Genomic DNA, 18,901 nt, shown 5'->3' with positions numbered 1-18,901 from the left:
CACATTAGCCTTTTTAAAATTTAGTTAGCATCCATTGGGACTATGGTTCTGCAGTTTTGAATAATCCACGAAGTTGTCACTGAAAGCTGATATTCTCTATGTTGATAATGAAGAAAAACACCAATGAACAGCCTTATTAGTGTAAAAAGTCACACACTCCAAAGCCTCTATTCCATTAGGAAAAAACTGAACATATGTCATGTCACATTAATAAATACTGCATGGGGTAAGTGTACCTTATATTAACAGTAAATTCCCCCATGGAACATTGATTTGCTTTTAAATTTTAATCTAGTTCTTTTTTCTTCTATAGATCCTGGTGCAGTCCCCCGCCCCCTTTCTTCAGCAAAGAATGTAAGTTTGTATGAGAAATGCATCGTTCTTTTCAAACCAAAGAGCAGAAAAGAGAAACAAAATGCTGGGGGAAAGAAGGGGGGAAATAAAGGGAAAAATAACAAATTGGTCATTAAAAGGAAAAAGATGCACGAGATAAAGGAGAGGGATGCAAGACGAGCATCTACTATATTGGGCTTCAGTGCAGATGTAAGTATAAAATGCTCCACAAGTCCTGTAATTGAGAAAATCTATCAAATGTCCTGACAGCTGCTCGGGCATTTCCAGAAGCGATAAAACTTGAATTTATTTCACTCCTAGAAAAGGGGCAGTATCACCTTCTGGCGGCTTTAATGAAATGCCATAAAATTCGAGGAAAAACTGTGTTGTAAAGTCATAAAAAGGTAGTCGGAAGTGGATTGTTGGAAACGCTGCAGGAGGGGCTGCCTGTCTGCAGAGTGACCAGGGGGATCCGAGGCCCCCGGCATGGTCATGAGCCGGGCGACAGTTTTCACGTGGGGGCCTGACCCCGGCTGCTCGTGGCCCCAGGGCCATGGGAATGTGATAAAATGAGCAGTGCAGCGTGGACCGAACTCCCGCCAGCGGCCACTCCCAGACCTGGGCTAATGGCTTACCGCTCTGTGCACCCAGGAGCCCAAGCCTCTTTGGAGGCTCACGTGCTCCTTTGGGATTTTGTAGAGGTCACGACATGAATACTCTCGGGGCGGAATGGATGGTCTCCAAACTTAAGACACCTGTCCTAGCTGCGAACCTGGATGGGAGGTTCCAACAGTTACTTGTTCTTGGGCAAGATTTAGAGCAAACTCAACCCCACCCCCGTGTTCTGCTTTAGAATCTGATTGTTCAGGACTTGGCACACACTTGCCTCCTCCCAATTTCCTCAGACTTTGGTTCTACAACTTGATATTTTATTTTCCCCCAAATGATGAGCAACTGGGAGAATAAGCATTGGAAACTCCTTTTTTTTTTTTTTTTACCCCTTTGGTGCCACGCCTTACACTTTGCACACAGTAGGAGCTTATTGGATTTTTTCCAAGGGGATACAATTTCTCAGGAGCCTCAGGTTGCCAGGTAACAACTTGTATTATCCAACCACTTCTATGGTTGAGTAACTACCCTCCTATCATCTGTACCAGCCTGGGCTAGATTCATTTATTTAAGATTATTGTACAGTGAGCAGTTACATAGTATTTCATGTTCTCAATGGTTGGTATTTTAATAAAGTCACATTTTATTAACATAAAGAATTCTATTTCAAAGATAAAGAAACAGTCTCTGAATATTTCTTCAGTCAGTCAAGCTTTGGGCAAAGATTATGAAGTTAAATTGTAAACACTGAGAATACGGGGTCCAAAATGAGGCATTTAGAATGTGAAGATCAAGCAGGCCTCAGAGATGATGTTCTTCCAAAGAGGGGTGGTGAGAAGGGCTTCTTCTGGGGCAGCTCCAAGCAATATTCTGGTGGAGGCCTCTAGAGGGTGCCCTAATCAAAAAACAAAACAGCGAATGTACTACATAAATAAAATTTTAAGAAGGATGATTTCGGGACAGTTCAAGGAAGTAGGAAGGTTCATAAAGTCAAAGGAGATAAAAATCTGAGTGTGGGAATGAGACCTTTTTCTCTTGGTTGAACCAATGTCCTTGAACCTTGACATAAAGGGGAAATTTCCACAGCCTAGTTTTGGCCCGCGCCATAGGTGGAAGTAACAGCAGCAGGAATGTCAACCTTTGGAAAATCTTGTGCACACTGTTACTGAATTATGACTGTCACTTGAGCAGTGTCTCCGATGGAACAGGATATAAATTTCCCCGAGGCAAAAGAGAGTGCTTGGAAGCCAACAAAGTTTAGTGATCATCCTTTCATTTTTCTACACTCAAGTCCTTTGTCAGCTTCAGAACTGGGAAGTCGGCTATTAAATTAGAGATGAAATAACACCAGGCTCCAGATGTAGCTGCTGTACACTCCTGACTCCAGCCAGATGTGCCCCAACCATTACATTCATCATAATTAGAGCGAAGGTGTGTGGAAGCATCACCCACACACCCACAGGAATCCCGATTTTCTGCTCACTGACTCAGGGAGATGCCCCTCCCTAGTGGCGGGGAGTAATGGAGAAGACTCTTCCAAAGTCCTGGAACAGGAAGTTTCAGTTTCATTTTTATGGATAATTGATTCCAACTCTACGTCCCAGTGAATCTCCATCAGCTCATTTACAAAGATGTTTGCGTGAGTTATTAAGGAGCCTATGGTTGTCCTGCAGCTCTTCCGCCACATCACACAGAACCAATCTTTGCTGAATTGTTTCCTGTTTGGGGGTAAAGCCTTCCATGTTCCTTCCATCGCTCTTCTCCTACTTTTGGTTGGTGTAGCGCTTGAACTAACACTGACTGGTGTGGGAACTGCTGAGGGCAGTCTCAATTAGTTTTTAGAGGGTGTAGAGGGGTTAACTGGAGATGTGGAGGTGGTGGGGGTGTGCTGGGAAGGCTGACCTGAAGTCCTCTTCAGCTTCTAAGCACTTAAGTACAGGTATCTTGGCATAGGCAAGGCTGGCCTCCAGAGTGATAGAAAGAGGTCACAGATTATCATAGTCCCAACAATTAGAATCTAGAAATCAAGTCTATCATACTTGGAGATGAGACCAGGGATACATGAAGGGTGTAGAAGCTGCTGCTGAGACCTAGTATGTGTGTCCAGTCATTTCCTTCACAGCCTGTAAACCTCATAATTGACCAGCTTCTGTGTGAGTTGAACCACTTTGGGGGCATGATTGGGAACGAGGGAGCTACATCCTACATGTCCGTTTAGGGTCCTATGTATCAGGAATGATTTTACTTAGAGCCATAAACTATCTTCTGAGAATTCTTTGCTCAAAGAGCAATTTTTTGTTGAATAAAATGGTAATAACTACCTGGACTGAATAGTCTTTTCTCACATTAACTAAAACAAAATGGAAAAAGGCAACAAAAAAGGTCACATGCAAGCTCTAGGTGTTTTATGCTGACCAAGCATGATAGGTCACCTCTAAAAATTCCAGACAACAGGGTGCTTTTAATAGGGGCAAGGATATTAGGGTTATTTGAAAAAAAAAAATCTTTAGAATATTCCAACATCTCTAATTGGCATTTACTACTGACAAAAGCAACACATTATTCTCTGAAATGCTTTCTAATAATATTCTTCACCTTGACAGTGTGGAAGAAATTTCAGTTTCCTCTTGTATTCCAAAAGGTGGGGAAGAGAGAGAGAGAGAGAGAGAGAGAGAGAGAGAGAGAGAGAGAGAGAGAGAGAGAGAGAGATGCAGGCAATGAGAATCATGAACAATTTTAGTTCATTCGGAAGTTGGGAAGACTTATTTTTCAAATGAAGTCTTTTAAATCCAGATTCCTATAACAGATGCTCTCAACTCCCAAGTTCCTTCCATCTGTAATTCAATTTTCTTCTAAACGTGATGCTGACATCTGTTGCAATGCAGATATACACTCACTCAAGTACCTGCAATTTCTCTGTAAAGCTTAGTGTCATGTTAAAGAACTGTGAACCTTACTGGGCTGGGGAACAGACACAAGAATCCACAGGGCTGTAGGCAGAAAGAAATTTAATGTCTCTTTCATGGTTCTGATGCATCAGCATCTTTTCCTCCCTGACACCGAGGCTCTTGTTGAAGGTTTTCAGGAAAACATAAAGTATTTATTTAATAGTGCAATTAATTGTTTTAGCTTCACTTCTAGAGTCATCTCAACTCAGCACATGCTAAGGCCTAGCAGGGAGGCAGACACTGTGTCTCAGATTCTTCCTGACAGGGTGGATTAGATGAACACCACACACCTCTCTCAAGTATCTGAAAAACAAAAACAGAGCACTGCATGTTGCATTTAAAGATGCTGATCTTTGTCCTCTTTCTTTATCCCTTTCTCCCAACATTACTATAAAGCAAGACCAATTGAGGCATGGATGGGGTCCAGTTGTCTCATCCCTAATTAATTCATTAGATACTTATTTGTCAAGTCTCTATTCTGTGACTGGTGGTGTGCCGATTGTGGGTGAAAGAAAGATTGATATGAGGTGGGCATTTTTCTCTTATGAAGAAGTTCTTAGGAAATTTAGAATGTAGCTACTTAACACTTCTAAGTGCTTAAGGCATTTGTATTCTAATCACATTTTCAAGAAAATCTTTTTGTTATGCAGAATAAGAACCCAATCCCAGGCAACAAGTATTACTTACACCTGAGAGAATACAAAAAGAAATGATGCTGAATAGACTATGACGTTTTGGAAGAAGGATTAACAATACTAGTTCTATTCTGCAAGTCTTTGGGAATCTATACAGGAAATCTAAATGGTTAAAAAGGCTTGTAATTGTTGAGAAGGACCTAGGCAATGTTTTAAAATTCTAGGTTTAATTTAATATCGACTCTCTGGCTAGACTTGTGGTCTGGGTTTCTTTATGAGAGGAAGGCTGACATAGAAAGCAGGAAAGGTCAAGATCTTATTGGCATTAAATAGGGAACAGTTGGCTACTTTCCCTAGGAGCAAACTCATACTCCATTACACCACCACTTTGCTTATATTTGAAAACAAGAACTAGTCAGCACAGCTGGACAATATAAAGCCACCACTGATGGCTGAGAGAGTCTAGCCTCTCACATGATTTAGTGCATACATGTTTATGCATGAGGTGACATGCTTCTAGTGGTGAATGCTGATCAGTGAAGGCATTGAGCAGCTACAAGTATCAGGGAAGTCTTTGTTTAAGCCGTAATACAAATGAACATTTATTGACCACTTATTATATCTTAGACACTGTGCTAAGTGCTTTATATGTTTTACTTGATCCTCACAACAATGTTATGAAGTAACCTCAAGGAATAAGCCCTTTTACAAATAAAAAGTAGAGACTCAGAGAGGTTAAGCAACTTAGCAAAGGCCACTAGCTAGCAAGATGCACCCATGGGAGCTGACCCCAAGCTCCATGCCATCAGGTTGCACTGGAGGTTCAGTGGGTCCTGGTCTTTCTCTGTATGGATTATCTGTCCTCAACTGTTTTTTTTTTTTTTTTTTTAGAAAAATAAACTAGATAATTTTAACGCTCTGGGGGTATTCACAATGTAGCGGCAGGAAGACACGCAGCAGGTTTTCTATAATCTGAGCAGACGTGTATAGAGTCCCGGAGTCCTTGGTGGCTTTTCAGGCTTTTATTGATCTTTTACCTGGTACATAGCAAGCAGGGGTGCAGGTGGGGGGGGGCAGGAGGCAAATGGCAGGAGGGCAGAAAAGCCTGATAATTACTTATCCTACACATAGGTTTTTAAGCAATTCCCTGATCTGAGGAAAAGAGCCTAATCATTTTCTTTAATCCTATTCCTATATTTCCAGTCATTGCTGGAGAAAATCATAAAATCAGGGCAAATGATTTCACTCTAAAGACAACATAAGCTCAGAAATGGCTCCTCTAGCTGCCTAGCACTGTCTGTATCCATTCACCAGGGAGCCCAGCACAGCTGTTTTAAAGATTCCAGGGTCTTAAGCTCTAGTACCAACCCAACCCCTGTGGGATTAAAGACTTTGGCAGATGACCTTTGCTCTAATTCACTGAGAAAATGAGACCTACATGACAAGAGCTAGCCTTTCTTGCCTTGTTAAAATGCCCTTAAGTGTTCATTCCATTTCTTTACCTCTTATCTAGGAGGAAGGAACACTCTAATCTTTCTTTTTAAGGCTAATCCTACCTTTGTGTTCATCTACCTCCTTCTTGCTACTTCCAAGGTCTGCTTTTCCAGTAGCTTCTCTCCCCTCCACTTACCCTTCCCCGGAGGCATGAAGGCCTTGGCCTAGTGCACAGGAGCTAGGAGGGACTAGAACAGGCTGCCTGACCACATGCCCATTTACTGGGCACGACCACTAACCCAACTGCTTGACCTTGGGTAATTTAATTTCCCTAAGACTCAACTTCTTCATCTTTAAAATGGCGAGATCACATAATATGGTTGTGAGGATTCCTTGAGATGATCCATGTTGAGGTACATTTAGCCCTTGAGGTACACTTTTTTTTTTTTGCTGCCAGCTGTCTTCACTTCCTCCCACAACCAGCTTCTGCTCATGATTACCATTCTCTGTCAGTGACATCACTCCCTGCCCAGGATTCTTTGGTTTTAACCGACTATCTTCCGGAAGTGGCTGCTACATACTTTGGTAAATATTTGTGTTCCCCTCCCACTGAACCATCCTTGCTGTTCCATGTTTCCCATTTTTCCAGGAAATTCTCCCACTTTAGAGATTTTCATCTTCCATGGTCCATATTTTTAAAACTTTATTTAAAAAAAAAAACATTTCCTTCTAAGTACTTATAATGCTTCCAATTTTCTTTAACAGTCAGAAACCTCAGTGATTCCAAAAGGTCCAGATGGAACAGCAGAGAGTCTCTATGTGACCTTGGGTAAGTTCTTTAACTTCTTGTGTCTCAGTTCCTCATCTCCCTGCAGGGTTGCTGAGAAGTTTAAAAAGAATTATTCTAAATAAAGTGCTTAGAAGAGTGCCTGTTATGACTGAGCACTCAGGTAAACATTACTCATTATAAGAATGGGCACTTGGGGGCTTCTCTCTTGTTATCAGTAGCTCAAGAAAATATATAGAAATACCTGGACCTTCACATCACAGATTGTAGCAAAGGGGGCTAGGTTATCATCAAGAGGCTTTGTTAATAAATAAGGAAATATGGAGCTATGCTAGGTTAGATTCAGAATTTAGGCAGGACCATTCCAGCAGCTTTGGTAATCCTGAAAATGTCTAGAATATTGCACAATTTGATTCAAAGTTCTCCTGCCATACAGACTTAATTGGTTCTTTTCTATCTAAGGACAGCAACCCACCCTTCCTAAAGGAAGTCGAAAGGATAAAAACATTAAAGTTGAAAGGGTTTGTTAGCAACCTCTTCTGACTTCCTGCTGCCACAGGTCCGGAGAGAGCGTGTGTGATGCTCGTGGTCTGGCCTCATTCAGAAAACAGTATGGTTCTAGACAGCAGGGCCCCTCTCACCCAGAAGAGGAGAAGCGGGGGTTCACAGAGATAGGGTTGTCTGTTGACTCCTTTTCTGCCATTTCCTGTGTGGTTCCTGCGTCTTCCATCTAAGTTACTGACTCAGCTTAACCCTGCTTAGCTTGCAAGACCTTTCAGGGAAATCAGAGCACGAGATGCAGTCACTGCAAGTTGTCACACATGATTAAGGAGCCGGAGGGAGTGATTTATGTGGAAAGATTAAAATCCCTAAATATGGATGGCCCATGCTGCCCTGATTGAGTGGGGTCTTCAGGTATTTGAAAACTGCCCTGCAGGAAGGCTGGACTTTAGGAGGGGCAGGGATGGAAGGGGATGCAGGTGGCAGAAACCTGAGGATATTAAAATAGGATCTTACTTCCTGATGAAGTTGAAAAGATTAGACTCAGACAGGAAATTCTTCTTTCTGTGGCTTTTTTTTTGTCCAGGCTGCTGGTTATTTCTGGAATTTTCTACATGTAGAACTTGTAGCTCTGTGTCATCAGACAGACAGTCCTCAGTAGCTCTAACCCCCTTCCTCTGCAGTATCCCCATGGCTGGGGTTCCTTTTGCTTCTTCTCACTGTTTCTCCACCAGGCCCCTCCTTTGTGTCTCTCCAGCTTCTCTGTGACCCCCCATCTCCTCCACTCTTCCTCCACATCCAGTCACATAGCACTTTTTCAGTGCCCTGATTTTAAGTTACAACTGTGAAGCTAGAGTTAATTAGCGAAACGACTTCATATTGAACTATAAGTGAGATAATTAACTGAATCTCCCAGATAACACCGACCAAGCTCTTAGCCAGTGTTGGAATTTCAACACATTGTGTGTGTGTTCATTTCACTGTATAAAGAATGGCGGAAAGATAAGGAGGTTTTTCAGCAGCCTATACAGGACCATATTCATGCAAACTACAACCTGTTCCCAATGTGGCTAAGCAGGCATATGGGTCACTTACTAATTGGAAGATCCAGGAAGACTTTTTAATGCAGCCATGCTGATGTCAAAGACGGAAGGATGAGTCTGAGTTAGCAATGTAAGGGAAGGTGAGAGAGAAGAGGGATATTTCCTAAATTTCTGAGGAGAGCCCTGTTTACCCGTAGTCTACCCATGCCATGATTTGGACCACAGAGTTACTCTACCATTAATTGTAATAGACCAACTATAAGAATGCTAGACTAGTCACATATATTCTCTTTTTCTAAAGAGCAAGTTAAAGATAGTCAACTGGTGCTTCTTCCCTGCTCCATTGACCTTACATGACTCACTAAATCTTCTGTGGTCTTCTTTTGACCCTTCCCCAGTGGGCCTTGAGCTCCCATTTTGCAACTCCAAGATCATACCATTCCCTTTTGGACCTCTGTCCCCTTCAACAGTTTTTCTCTGGTTCCTGGATTATCCCCCTCACTGTTTGAACTTGTCTGCCAAACTCTTGACTTCTTTGGTAAAAGACCTTAAAAATCACCTCCTCAAGGAAGACCTCCATGATTGAGCCTTCTTCTACAGTATTATAATGCCTTGTACTTTTCTCTATTTCTACTTGTATTAATATCATACTTACTTGATTATAAGTTGCCCCTTTTGGCCTGTGAGTATGTTCTGTTCTTCTTACATGTTCAGTGCTCAGCATAGTTTTGGGCATAAGGTAGATACTTAGTGAATGTTTGTTAAATGAATGAATGAATAAGTGGTGGGATATTTATGCATATTCCATAATTGTACTGTGAATGTATAAACACTCATGAATTAGCAATAAACTGGAACTCAAATAGTGAAACATTTTGGACTTTCCATTTTATTGAAAAATTAAAAAAATGTGCATACATTTAATCACTCAGCCCCAAGTAGTATAACTCTATTTTTATGGGTAAATTGCAGGTGTCTCTCTTTAAAAATAATTTCCTTAAATGTGAGAAGATTTATTTTTTGGCTCATATCTGTTAGGTTATTATAGTGTTTTTAAATATCTGGCTTAGATCACTTGAAATTCTTAAATTATACTTTAAGCAGCTATTAGCATAATGATATTATCTATTAATAGAGATTCCTACAGGAGTAAAGGTACCTGCAATTTACATGAAATCAGAAAACTTGGTGTGATTAGTAGCATCACAACAACCCAGCATGACTATTGTAATGAGTACATTTCCCATCACTGTAATTATCTCCTGAAACTTTTATTGGGAACATTGATTGCTATTTGCTCACTCATTCAATTTGAGAAAATGGAATGATGAACAAATGCCAGAAGTGAAATAGTGGATGAACAGGTCCTGTGCAAAATATGTGCTGAATGATCACAAAACCAGCCATTTGTGTTGACTGGGAGAACTGTGTGACTTTTCTGGGTTTGAAATAAATGATAGATTCATTTAATTACCAGGAATTTCAGCAAAGAAGATGGAGAGATGGATGATTTTCCAGGAGAGACTATGAAATGATGACCAGTATTTGAAGAACATTGGGCAGAATGTCTCACATCCCCTCCTCCTGCTCAGGGCATTGTTTACCTGCTTGAAGGAAGGAGGGATTTAACTTCTTAAATCTGTCCATCTCTTCATCCTCACCGCCAAGCTGCCATCACTTATTCTCTGGATCACTTCAACTCCCTCCTTATTGTTCGCCCCACTTCTACCTCTGCTTCGCTCCAATTCATTCCCTCTACTGCAAAGTATTCTTTCTAACCAGCAAATCTGATCACATCACCCTCCTGCTCAAAGTACTTCTCTCACTCCCCAAATCTTTATCTTAGTTAGAAGGGCTACTGTTATGCAATCCACATTTAGCCATGCAGCCTTACAGCTGTCACACTGCAGCTTTACAACTCCTGTGGAATTCTTCATATACCCTAGCCACAAGGAAAGCTAAGGACTCCTGCTGGTCTCTCCTTCCTGATCATAGCCTCCATGCTCCTGCCTCTCCCCTCATCCCAAGCTAACTCCTAATCTTCCTTCAAGGCTGGAGTTACCCTCTGCAGTCCAAGGGCATCCTTTACATACTCCTACTTTAGCACTTATCACACTGTTCTGAAATTGCCTCTTCACTTGTCTGCTCTGAGACTGCAAAGTCAATGAGTACAGACTGGGTCTGTCTGGTTTGTCTTGTTTCCTTAGCACTGAACATGGAGAGAGAGAGAGAGGACAGTCAGAAATGGCTTAGAGAAGGGGCCATTCTATTTTCTACTTTTTCTTGTGGCTGCTTTTGATTCAGGTTAAAGGCAAAGTGTTCATTAAGCCCCAGTAGCTATTTCTAAACATTGCTTTATACTTTCTCCATATCAGTGAGTTTTCATTCTGGATTCAAAGGACAGAATGGAAAGTAAGGCTGTGGTTCTAATGGGATTGCTCCAAGTACAGAAAATGTAAATGTATATGGACATATGTGGTCTGTTTCTCCCAGATCCATGCAGAGGGGCTAGTAGCTGATAGAGCAGAACTGCAGCTTGTGTGTGTGTGTGTGTGTGTGTCTCGGTATATTGTATTGCCAAGCACGAAGATGGGTTGGCTTTGTTAGAAATTAATGCCTGTGATTTCTTCTAATAAAGCAGTTGCTGAGCTCTGCTTTCTTTGCTAAAGAATGACCTACGTGTTTCAAAATGGTATGTTTCAGAAAAAGAAAATTTGCTAAACCCTAGAAGGTTGCCCTAAGATGTCTGATCACACTGTAACCCAGATTTTATGACTAGAAAAGATTTTTTCTAGTCTCTCTGAATATGTCTGTATATGTGTGTAAACATGATTGGCATTGGACCAAAACAATTTAGAAGAATGTCACTTACATCAAGAAAATGAAATTGCGGAGCCTAATAAAAGGTTCCGGTAGGTTATACAAGATCTTGATTTTTCCCTTGCATTTATTAAAATTCTTTTGCCTACCACATCTTTTTTTTTTCCTTAAAAAAAAAAAAAGAAAACTTTTTCCAAAGCCCCCCCCTCCCCAGCTGCCATTGAGATTTCGTTGGAGATTTGCTATACAAGCTCTTCTAGCTCCCTTCTTTCTGTCATGGACTAACAGATAATCGTGCGAATGTTTTCTAGCCATTGCTTAACTCTACGGTGCCACAAGCACCTCGAGCCGCATGGCTGCTTTTGTCTAACAAACGGTACAAATTGGGTAATGTGTTTGAACAAGTCTGGCGGATTCCTGCCAGGATGCAGAGCAAGAAGCAAGGGAAGCCTTAAAAGATGCCTGGTTCACTTCCTCCCCAGCCTTCTCAAAGCTAGTCCAAGGTCCCTGACAGAGGCTTAGAAAGCACCAAGCTTATTGAAAAATGGCAAAGTAATTAGAGATATCATTTGAATTTCTTCTCGAAAACTATCAGTCTGCCTTGGGGAGTTGGCAAGACGGTCAGTGGTTACTTAGCCACCCAGACGAACTCTCCTCTCTCCAGTTTTTTGGGACTTCAAGTTGTATCTTGTTCCTTTAAGCAAAACAGCTAGCTTGATTTGTCTCTGACTTATGGGAATAACTGAATTCTTATGGCAGGGGCTGAGTAACCAGAGAGCAACAAATGAAAATTCACCCCAAACGCACCTACACTCACCCATCCACAAACCTGTGGGCTCGTCTACAGTACTCTCTGGTTTGGAGAGAGTGATTTGGAGAAAATTCATGTATTATTTACCTTTTAAATTTTCCAACCCAACTTAGGGATCAGAGCTATAAATATCACCAGGGAGTATGAGAAAGTAAATCTTTGCATGATCAAGGATTATGTGAGTTTTTAAAAGTTGAGAAATTCTGTGATGGAGAGGAGAGGGGTCAGTTAGCACCCTAGCCTGCACACTTATATCGACAGACTACACCTTGGTGGAGGGGATAGTCACATGACAAAGAAACTAATGTCAATTGAATGCTCCATTCTTGTCCCTGCATTTTGAGTGATACATATATTTGATTTTCACAACAAAGCTTTGATTCCACCTATTTAAGGATAGGATGAGATTTAGTAACTTGCTCAAGTACACCCTTCTGGTAAGAGGCAGAGTGGGGACTTGAACCCTGATTTCTCTGATGCCAGATACAACTCCAATTGTATCACCTGAAATAATTGGGGGAAAACCAATGAGCTACACAGTGGAGTTGGAGCTGCTATTCCACCTTATCACAGCACTAGCTTTTCTCTTGCCGACTGCCTCTCTCCTGCTTTTGAGAGCCTCGTTGCTGCTTGGGTAGCTCTTCCTTCCCTTGAGAGGTGTGCATGCCACTAGAGTTTGCACCTTTACACAGAATCAGGAAGAAGGCGGGTTTTTTTTAAACTTATTTTTTAGGAAAGTTTGAGAGGAAGTTACAGAGATTTCCCATCTGGCCCTGGCTCCTCCCCCACATGTACAACCCCTCCCACGATCAACACCCCAACCTGAGTGGTGCATTTGTTAAGACTGATGAACCTGCATGGAGACATCATTATCTTCCAGAGCGCAAAGTTTACATTCGGTTTCGCTCCTGGTGCTGTATTTTCTATGGTTTTAGACAAATGTGTAATGACACGTCTCCATCATTATAGTGTCACCCAGAATGTTTTCACTGCCCTTAAAATCCTCGGTGCACTACCTATTCATAATTTCTTGTTCCCTTGAGGCCTCAATCCCTGGAAATTACTGATCTTTTTACTGTCTCTGGAGCTGGAAGTGTAGTTTTTATTTTACACTGGTTTTTTACACTGTGTTTTTACAAGGGCAAGGGTGTGGGGCTGTGTCTTGAGCTCGTCATTACTTTTCCATCCAATTAGAATCAGCTTGTGTATCTACACTGCATCATCCATAACACACCTTTGTGAAGGCTTCTCTCTAGGCAAACCACAGTAGCTTTCTACCTGGGAGACAGGGGAAGATGGAAGCTACGCTGAGGATTCACAGAGCAGCTTAACAACCTAGTTAGGGAGATAGACTGGATATATACTTATCGCCTATCTCTTTCGATCTCTATATCTGTATATATGTCATTGACTATAAAATTAGAGCAGCGAGAAAATTTTTCAGGGCTTCAAACACCTGCGAATTGAGAAAGTGGGTAAATATAGCCAGGAGATTTTTGAGAGGAGTTGAAATTGAACATGTTCCTTTTAGAACCTGATAATGCCTGCTTATTAGCCTTTCATGAAGACAGATAAGGGTTATTTTATTTTTTAAACAAACTCCTCTTTTGTACAACAGTAGACTGAATCGTCAGGAGTTGGCAAGGCCCTTTCTGATGTTTATTGGAGCAGCCGTGGAAATAATTTTGTACCTTGGATTCTATGATTTATTTCTATTATGAATATATTTGGGATTTATTTTAAGGCTTTCAAAAACTGGGAGTGTCGTGGTCTCAGAATTATTTTTTATTACACATTGTCTCCCTGGCTGCATTTCAGGTGCTGGCTGAGTTCTGCTCCATGGATTGTGTCAGCATGCGAAATGCTGCTGAATGATAATAATTATGATAATTATATGTATATAAATGGTGGAATTAGGTTCTGACTCTATTCAGCTGAACTTGACATTTGACTTTACTGACTCAGTTTTCGCATCTTTAAAATGAAGATAATTGATAAGAACCCTGTCATCTGTGAAGACTGGGCACACTCATACTTGAAAAGAGATTTGAACCCTGAATAAAGGTGCTTCGAGAGCAAATTGTTATTTATTTCAGTCAATCTGTTTTACAGGTTGACATCTTGGACAGGAGGGAAACTTCCTGGCACTGTCAGTTCAAGATTCAAAATGAGAAGGAAATAAAGACAGTGTACAAGGAGGTTGGGAAGAGCTGACTTTCTCAGTGCAGTGTGGCTTCCTTGCTGCCACCATGTACTAGAATCACCACCTTTTTCACGCAATCTTATTCTTGAAAGACAAGCTATATACTCTTTGCTCATAATACATAGCCACACATCCCAACTGTTTGAACTCTTCTGACTCTCCTTGTCTCAAATTCATTGATTCTCTGCTTCAGTGGGAGTTTCCAAGAGAAGTGGAGCAAATCCTTCTGCAGGAAGAAAATATCAATCATCTAGAACCCCCAACATTGATTTGGAATCCACCTTTATCTGGTTTAAGTGAAGATTCAACAATAGACAAAGGACAGAAGACCACAGGAAATAGAAAAGTGACTTATCTAGTGAGTCCCTTTGAGACAAACCAGTATCTAGTGAGCTGTGGACTGGATCCTGAGGAAAATAGGAAAATCTTGAAACTAGTGTTTTTGCCTCCCAGAGCTTAGAATAGAGTTGGGGAGAAAAACATGCTAATAGTTATGCGACGCTGTGAGACAGTTTCTAACTATTGCCAGGCCATCACTTCCGTTCCAGCTCCACAATATGGATCCCTCTTTCCTGACTCCCCCAGGCTCCAGAAATCTTTTCCTGTCCAGGAGAGTGTGCTGGGAGCAGAAGGGCACCTTGCCTGGGTGAGGGGACCCAGAATCATGATCCTCTCCTATGGAGACAGCTTGACCATCTCAGATGGTCAGACTCTCTCCTTGTTTAATTCATAGTCACTTCCAATATGATAAATGCATCCTCCAATGCTTAGACCTGGTGGTTTCAGAGTTTTGGTCCCCAAAGTTTCTGCCCCAGGGTCTGAAAATACCTTCTCACAGATCTTTAAATGCACACAATATATGATACCCATGTTGCTGGAAAAGAGGAAGCCTCTTCCTAGTCCCCTAAGGCTGCCGTGATGATTATTACCTTAGGGACCACCAACATGACCTACTCTCACATCTTTTGTCAGAGGGAGGAAAAGCAGACAAAGGAAATGAAACCACAGTTTTCAAGTTGGCGAACAAATATGTGCTGAGCAGCAACAAAATGGCCTTTTCCTATAACTTATTCTATTTAATTTCCATGATAAAGCCCACAAAGTAGTTGCAATTCTCCCCATCTTATTGAACAGAAAACCGTGGCTCATAGGACCTAAACTACTTAACCACAATCATGCATTTAGTAGGTCAGATACTACATGTATTTTCAGTTGCTCAGAGCAGTGTTTCTCTTACTGTGCCACAACTTCTGGTTCAAAAGAGGAAGCATTTTCTTTGACTTGTGATGTTTTAGGGGCAGGTTTGTGAGGAAGAAGTATTTGTTTTGTTGTTTTTTTTTTAATAAATTTTATTTTTATATTCCCCATACAATTGCAACCCCCTTATTTTGACCCCAATCCCTCCCCTCCCCACCCCCCCCAACCCCCATAGAGTGTCTCTGGTTCATAGTTTTTTTGTTGATTTTGATTTTCACTTTCTTATAGTTATTCATTTTCCTGGTACCTTATTTAAGTTTTCTAGATTCCTGCTATGAGTGAGACCATCCGGTATTTTTCTTTTTCTTTCTGGCTTATTTCGCTGAGCATGATCCCTTCCATGTTGCTGCAAATTGCATGTGTTTATCTTTTTTGAATGCTGAGTAATATTCCATGGTGTATATGGACCACATCTTCTTGATCCAGTCATCTATTTTTGGGCATTTGGGTTGTTTCCAAAGCTTAGCTATTGTAAACAGTGCTGCTATAAACATAGGGGTGTAGGTGCTCTTTGGAATTGATGTTTCTGTGTCCTTTGGGTAAATACCTAGGAGTGGAATTGCTGGATCATATGGAAGCTCTATGTTTAGTAGGTCCAGAAATCTCCACACAGCCCTCCACAGTGGTTGAACCAGTTTGCACTCCCACCAACAGTGTGGGAGAGTTCCCTTTTCTCCACATCCTCGCCAACATTTGTTGTTGCTAGTTTTTTTTAAAATGTGTCATTCTCACTGGTGTAAGATGGTATCTCATGGTAGTTTTGATTTGCATCTCCCTGATTACAAGTGGTATTGAACATTTTTTCATATGCCTGTTGGCCATTTGCATTTCCTCTTCAGAGAAGTTTCTTTTTAGCTCTTCTGCCCATTTTTGGACTGGATTATTTTCTTTGTTGTTGCTGAGTCTCATCAGGTCTTTGCAGATTTTTGTGATCAGTCCTTTATCATTAGTGTTGTGTGCAAAAATGTTCTCCCAGTTGGTGGGGTTTCTCTTTGTTTTTGTTATTGTCTCTTTTGCTGTGCAGAAGCTCTTTAATTTGATGTAGTCCCAGCTGTTTATCTTTGCTTTCACTATCACTGCTTTGGGTGATGTGTCTGTAAAGATGTCTTTGATGTGCATATCATGTAGTGTTTCGCCTACATATCCTTCTATGCATTTTATGGTTTCAGGTCTTTTGTCTAGTTCTTTAATCCATTTTGAGTTGATTTTTGTGTATGGTGTGAGGTAGTGGTCAAGCTTCATTCTTTTGCATGTAGCGACCCAGTTTTCCCAGCACCATTTATTGAACAAACTTTCTTTGTTCCAATGCATAGTCTTTGCTCCTTTGTCAAAGATTAGTTGGCCATAAATCTGTGGGTTTATTTCTGGATTTTCTATTCGATTCCATTGGTCTGTGTGTCTGTTCTTGTTCCAATACCATGCAGTTTTGATGATTATGGCTTTGTAGTATAGTTTGAAGTCTGGGAGTGTGATGCCTCCATTCCCTTCTTTTTTTTTTCAGGAGAGCTTTGGCTATTTGGGGTTTTTGGTGATTCCATATGAATTTCATCAATAATTGTTCTATTTCTTTGAAGAATGACATTGAAATTTTTTTTTTTTAATATATACTTGTTTTATTCATAATTTGTAATGTTTGGGGATACCAAAAGTAATACTAATGATGGTTGAATTTAACAATTTTTTTTTAACCTCATCTGAAAACATCTACTGATTCATCTCATTCAATGGCAATATTCAATGTTAAAAGGAACATAAAAACAAACATGCACACAATTGCACAGTTTTCATAAAGGTCTATTTCATTATTGGTGGGTAGCGCATTTAACAGTTAAATACATTTAAATAATGTATAGGTGACTGCTCTTCTGCAGCATTGGTAACTAGATAACCAATCCAACTAGAAACCAGCTAACAAGTAACTGCCTAAATATTTAAAATACAGCTCTTGTTTGTAGATCATCCTTTGTTTTTGATCACCTTCATGGGGGGTGGGGGCAGGAAGGGGGAAGAGGGGAGAGCGCCTGCTGGTCACACTGGAAATATATTAAGGCCAAATCTTCTGATATCCAATCTCAGAGCTTTCTTTCAGCTGGATTAAGCCTCCAACTCCAGGGCAAGGCCAAGTTTGTGGCCTCCAGCATTAATGCTCTTCCCATCTACCAGAGCAGACAGTGTAAGCTTCACACCAGGCCTCAGAGTCTGAGTGTAGCCCACTCCAATTAAACTAGAATTGTTGACTTTTGCAGAAATAGAAGCAGTGGGATCCAGCTGATATTTAGCTGCAATACCAAAACGAGTGCAGTTGGTACCTGATGTCCAAGCAAGGTTTACTGAAGTGTCAAGATCTTCACATACTTTCTGATAAATTGATCCTCCAAATTCTGTCCCATCATTGACATTAGTGTGTAGCTGGAAGTCCCCAGTCCTGTAGCCCACTGCAAAGTTATTCCTTGTCAGCTTTGATTTGGCACTATCAAAGGTCATCTGGTACCCAGCAAGCCAGCCCTCATAACCAAAGACAGCTGAACCATGGATTGCAGGTCCAGCAAAATCAAAGTCAACATCACAACCAAGGTTTATACACTCTCTCTTGTAAGAAGACTTGATTTTACCACTTTTCTTTCCTGTGTTTGGTGAAAAAGTGGTATCAAATGTCAACTTCAAACCTTGACAGATCTGGTCTTCAATAGCAATTTCTGTTCCCAGAGTGTTATCAGTGTTCCATTTCTCTGTGAAAGTCAGACCATACTCACACCACTTATATTTGGTCTCCAAGGTCCCAGTAACTTTACCAGTGTCTGTATTAGATGAACCAGATGTTGAGAATTCCACACCACTGCATGACTTTGTTTTCACATCCAGTTTCACCAACCCAAAACCAAATCCTTTGTTGAAAATATCTCTGGCAGCTTTGCCAAGGTCAGCATATGATGGAGGAATACACATCGTCCGCGGGCAGCTCGATCCGTAGGACGCCATAGCGAGGCCGCGGGAAGAGGTGATCTGATGGTGTCTTGAGGGTGGCGGCCGCCGCCGTTCCGCTCGTAGCTGAGGCCGGTCGGCAAGCTCGAGGTCCGGCTGCAGCTGCCGCGGCTGGAGGGCGAAGTGAAGGAGACACCGTTCCGCCCGCCGCAACCCTGTCCTCCTCCCTTCGACATTGAAATTTTTATTGGAATAGCATTGAATCTGTATTTTGCTTTTGGTAGGATGGCCATTTTAATAATGTTTATTCTTCCAATCCATGAGCAGGGGATGTCTTTCCATTTCTTTGTGTCTTCTTCTATTTCTTTTAACAGTGTTTTATAGTTTTCTTTGTATAGGTCCTTTACCTCTTTTGTTAGATTTATTCCCAAGTATTTGATTTTTTTTGTTTCAATAATAAAAGGGATGGTGGATTTTTTTTTTTTTTGATATATTCTTAGGAAGAAGTATTTGAATTGGTTTTTGACTGAATTATAGTCTATGGCTGGACAGTGGAAGAAGGCAAACCTATTCCTGGACCGAGAGGATTCACATGATT

General features: G+C 41.1%; 1 protein-coding gene across 4 annotated transcripts; it reads right to left on the bottom strand.

Annotated features, from left to right (window-relative positions):
* Nucleotides 1–17,475: 17,475 nt before the first annotated feature.
* Nucleotides 17,476–18,360, bottom strand: LOC311179151 (non-selective voltage-gated ion channel VDAC2-like; the record flags this gene model as incomplete). 4 transcript variants are annotated; one of them, XM_084246134.1, is made up of 2 exons in its annotated part: nucleotides 17,476–17,625; nucleotides 17,737–18,327. In XM_084246134.1, the coding sequence occupies 2 exons, from the start codon at nucleotides 18,325–18,327 to the stop codon at nucleotides 17,476–17,478; spliced, it is 741 nt and encodes a 246-aa protein (XP_084102260.1). The 4 variants fall into 4 exon arrangements, with proteins under 4 accessions (XP_084102260.1, XP_084102261.1, XP_084102262.1 ...); XM_084246135.1 differs by having other exon boundaries at nucleotides 17,779–18,327; XM_084246136.1 differs by having other exon boundaries at nucleotides 17,476–17,762; nucleotides 17,994–18,327.
* Nucleotides 18,361–18,901: the final 541 nt, after the last annotated feature.

Source organism: Talpa europaea (assembly GCF_964194135.1).
Source record: "Talpa europaea genome assembly, chromosome: 1".
Lineage (NCBI taxonomy): Eukaryota > Metazoa > Chordata > Mammalia > Eulipotyphla > Talpidae > Talpa > Talpa europaea.
Note: the sequence above shows the minus strand (reverse complement) of the source record. Positions and strands in the feature narration are given on the sequence as shown.